This window comes from Gekko japonicus, unplaced genomic scaffold, assembly GCF_001447785.1.
Source record: "Gekko japonicus isolate JY-2015 unplaced genomic scaffold, Gekko_japonicus_V1.1 scaffold653, whole genome shotgun sequence".
Lineage (NCBI taxonomy): Eukaryota > Metazoa > Chordata > Lepidosauria > Squamata > Gekkonidae > Gekko > Gekko japonicus.
Window position 1 is genome coordinate 9,169 of NW_015171524.1, and position 4,451 is coordinate 13,619.

The following is a 4,451-nucleotide window of genomic DNA, read 5'->3' on the forward strand; positions in this document are numbered from 1 at the left end:
GTTGAGGACCGCTAGCTTTGACTCTCGGAAGTCCATACCCTGAAAAGTTTGTTGGTCTCTGAGATGTTGCTGGGACTTGAATCTTCACTGTTCAATGGTGTGACCTCATCTGGAGTACTGTGTACAGTTCTGGTCACCACACCTCAAAAAGCATATTGTAGCATTGGGGAAAGTGCAGAAAAGGGCAACTAAGATGATAAAAGTGTTGGAACACTTTCCCTATGAAGGAAGGTTAAAGCGCTTGGGACTCTTTAGCCTGGAGAAATGACGGCTGAGGGGTGACATAATCGAGGTTTGTGCATGGGATAGAGCAGGTGGAGAAAGAAGTACTTTCTCCCTTTCTCACAATACAAGAACTCGGGGAGCACTCCATGAAATTGCTGAGCAGTCGGGATAGAACGGATAAAAGGAAGTCCTTCTTCACCCAAAGAGTGATTCACACATGGAATTCACTGCCACAGGAAGTGGTGGCGGCTACAAGCATGGACGGCTTCAAGAGGGAATTGGATAAACATATGGGGCAGAGGTCCATCAGTGGCTATTAGCCACAAGGTATAGATAGGAACTATCAGTCTGTGGCAAGGGATGCTCTTTATTCTTGGTGCTTGGGGAGTGGGGGGGGGCAACAGTGGGAGGGCTCCTAGTGTCCTGGCCCCACTGGTGGACCTCCTGATGGCACCGGGTATTTTTGGCCACTGTGTGACCCAGAGTGTTGGACTGGATGGTCCATTGGCCTGATCCAGCATTGGCTTCTCTTATGTTCTTATGTAATGCAGACCAACCCAGCTCCCCTCTGAAACTCCCTTCCTTCGGGAAAGGTTCACTAAGCCCGCTTTCTTCCGCAGGGCTCGGGCAGGGTGTGCCGGTGGTCGGACTGATTGTCGAAGGGGGCCCCAACGTCATATCGATAGTCTTGGAATGCCTCCGCGAGGAGCCCCCTCTTCCTGTGGTGATCTGTGACGGCAGTGGGCGGGCGTCGGACATCTTGTCCTTCGCGCACAAGTATTCGGAAGAAGGAGGGTAAGATCTGGAACCTTGTTACAGGGAGCATGACGGAGATCGAGTCGTGAACCAGGAAGGGGCCTGTTCAAATTTTGTCTCTGGCGTGAGCTCATGAGATGACTCGAAACGTCACTCAACACCCCCCTCCTTGATGGCAACTCAGGAAAAATAATCGTTCTGTTAGCCTCCTTTGCAGAACTAGTTTGCTCTGGAGCCGTCCTTCCTGGGCTGAGACAAAAAATGTGTGATCCAGAGGCTGAAAAACTGTGAGCTAGCTCATACTAACTCAGCTTAGAGGGAACACTGATTGTAATTCCAGGAGATCTCAAGGCCCTGCCTGCAAGTTGGCATCCCTAACATACATAATAATAATTCAGCAGTTCCAGTTGCAGAACATTACTCCTGTATACCTGAAGATCAAATATTCCCCCCGCCCCAATCTTGCGAAATCCTCCAAGTCCTTTATTGAGTGGAAGCGCTTTCCCGAAACTCCATCTATCTGATACCTCTCCTGGCCTCCTCCCGCCCCGGTTTTCCTGCCAGACGGCACAGATCCGATCGACCCTCTCTGGCTAAAGACTTCCCTCGATAATGGGAGCTCTTTGAGAGCTCTCCTGAGTGGCTCAGATGAGAGAGCGCAATTTCCTGATGAGTTCGGGACGCCGGTGCCCCTTTGCGGCCTCAGCGGACTCTTGGCTCGGGATGAACCCGGCCTGCCAGTCAAACCGAAATAAGAGGAAATTGGGACAGGGCTGTTGTTGGCCGTCCAAGCGCAGCCTGATGGAAATGAAATGGCTTTTCGAAATCTTTTCTCCCCCCCCGGCCGTCTGAGCCCCTAGGATTTATCGCGAGCTGCCTTTCATTATGAAAGTATGTGGAAGGAGCATCTATGTTTTCCGGAGACGGGTAGCGAGCTGTCTGTCTTAGTGCTGCGTTACGGAAGCCGCAGAAGAAGACACTTTGCTCCCTCTAAGCTGTGGAATCCTGTGAGCAAAAACCCTACTTTGTGAGCCGCTGGCATTAAAGTTGTGAGCGAGCCATTTGGCTGCTGCATCAATTAGTCTGCTCTGGAGCCACATCCTTCCTGAGCTGAGACAAAAATGTGTGAGCCGGAGGCTAAAAAACTATGAGCTGGCTCACACTGACTCGGCTTAGAGGGAACACGGAACCATTTATTTACATGCAGAACCCCAGTGACTGTGGTTGCCAGCGTCTAGGTGGCACCTGGAGATCGCCTGCTTTTAGAGTTGACCTCCAGACAGCCGAGATCAGTTCCCCTGGAGAAAATGGCCGCTTTGGAGGGTGGACTCTGTGGCCTTGTACCCTACTGAGGTCCTCCTCTCCCCAAACCCCGCCCTCCCCAGGCTCCACTTCCAAAATCTCCAGGTACTTCCCAAGTCAGAACTGGCAACCCTACCAACAAGCTGGAGGATCAGAGGTGAAACTCGAGAAAGACAGGGCCTTTTCGGTGGCGGCCCCATGATTATAGAACAACCTCCCCAGAGAGGTGCGCCCGGCCCCCTCACTTTCGATCTTCAGGAGGCAGACGAAGACAGCTTTATTTAGGACTGCATTGGACTAATTTGTTTGTTTGTTTTTTAATTCACTTGGCAGTCCGAATGGGAGATTTTTAAATTGAGGTCTTATAAGGTGTGTGTTTTTTATCACTGTGGTTTGGTGTCGTGGTTAAGTGCACGGGCTCTAATCTGGGAGAACTGGGTTTGATTCCCCACTCCTCCACTTTGCACCTGCTGGATGACCTTGGGCAAGCTGTAGTTCGGATAAGAGGTATTCTTGAAAAAAGAGCAGTTTCTGTCAGAGCTCTCTCAGCCCCACCTACCTCCCAGGGTGTCTGTTGTGGGGAGGGGAAGGGAGAGGAGTTTGTAAGCCGCTCTGAGACTCCGAGTAAAGAGCAGCGTATAAATCCAATCTCCTCCTCCTCCTCCTCCTCCTCCTGGAGGAAGTTCTGTTGTTGGAGCCACCGCCACTTCCTGCAGCAGTGAATCCCATGTGTTAATTGCCCTTAATTATCAAATACCTATAAGTTCCCACTAACTCACCCCATCATCATGTTATTAATAAACATTTTTATAGCATGTCTCCAGGGTTAAACATGTTCCAAACAGCCTTGTGAGGTAGACCCCTAATGAGCGTTTGAAATAAGTAAATAAAAAACTTAAAATGTGAAAATAAGCCATCAGTATGATTCGAGCTTCGCCTCTGGGCTTAGTTTGAAATGGAGAACAGCAACTGGCTGCTGCTGCTGGGTTGCTACAACCGCCATGTGGTGCCCGGAGTTCTCCTAGAATCGCAGCTCATCTTCAGACAACGGAGATCCATTCCCCTGGAGAATGGGGGTGGGGTGAGAGAGTGATTGGTTCTCCGTCTGCATAGGCCCCCCCCCCCCCGGTAATCCTCAGAGCCTGCTCCCCCCTCCTCTGCATACCTACCCACTAGCATGGGTCCCAGGTTTACTATTAATATCTCAAGATTCTGCATAGGTAATACTGGTGGTTTTTAAGAACATAAGAGAAGCTGTGCTGGATCAGGGCAGTGGCCCCTCCAGTCCAGCACTCTGTGTCACACACTGGCCAAAACCCACGTGCCATCAGGAGGTCCACCAGCGGGGCCAGAACTCCAGAAGCCCTCCCACTGTTGCCCCCAAATATTAAAAATACAGAGCATCGCTGCCTCAGAGATAAGAACATAAGAGAAGCCATGTTGGACCAGGCCAATGGCCCATCCAGCCCAACACTCTGTGTCACACAGTGGCCAAAAAACCAGGTGCCACCAGGATGTCCAGTAAATACAGAATAAATTGCTGGAAAAGTTCACTCTTGTTTTCCACAGGACCAGGGCGAACACTTCTCGAGTGTATCTGCGTTCGTTTCGACAATGGTCTTTGTCAAACTCCTATCAACATAACAATAAACATAATGTAATAGGAAACAAACACTCCAGAAAGTCTCACTAGTATATTTATTCAATAAAGTTTAAAGCCATACATACAATTTTCAATGAACTTCTCACAATTTAATTCACCACAAGGGTATCCATACGTTCTGTGAATTAAAGCATGATAATATTAATATTAAAACCACTAATCTAACGAACGCAGATACACTCGAGAAGTGTTCGTCTTGTTCCTGTGCTGTACATCTGTTGGCACCTGTTGAAAACAAGTATTAAATTACATTATGGAAATTTGAATATTTTTCATTGTATAATTTTGCATATATCTTAGTGAACTTTTTCAGCAATTTATTCTGTATTTACTGTACTCTATTGCTGTACCCCGAGTTTCTATGCCACCAGGAAGTCCACCAGCGGGGCCAGGACACTAGAAGCCCTCCCACTGTTGGCCCTCCCCAAGCACCAAGAATACAGAGCATCACTGCCCCACACATAAGAACATAAGAGAAGCCAATGTTGGATCAGGCCAATGGCCC

The 4,451-nt window shown here is 49.0% G+C and overlaps 1 protein-coding gene across 1 annotated transcript in view; it reads left to right on the forward strand.

Moving 5' to 3' along the window:
- The window catches only part of TRPM1 (transient receptor potential cation channel, subfamily M, member 1), a gene marked incomplete at its 5' end in the record, with an annotated part of 68,036 nt that overhangs the window by 9,165 nt on the left and 54,420 nt on the right, over window positions 1-4,451 (forward strand). The window contains one exon of the mRNA XM_015419490.1: window positions 846-1,020. Within this exon, the coding sequence (XP_015274976.1) occupies window positions 846-1,020 (175 nt within the window). The remainder of the gene's footprint in view (window positions 1-845; window positions 1,021-4,451) is intronic.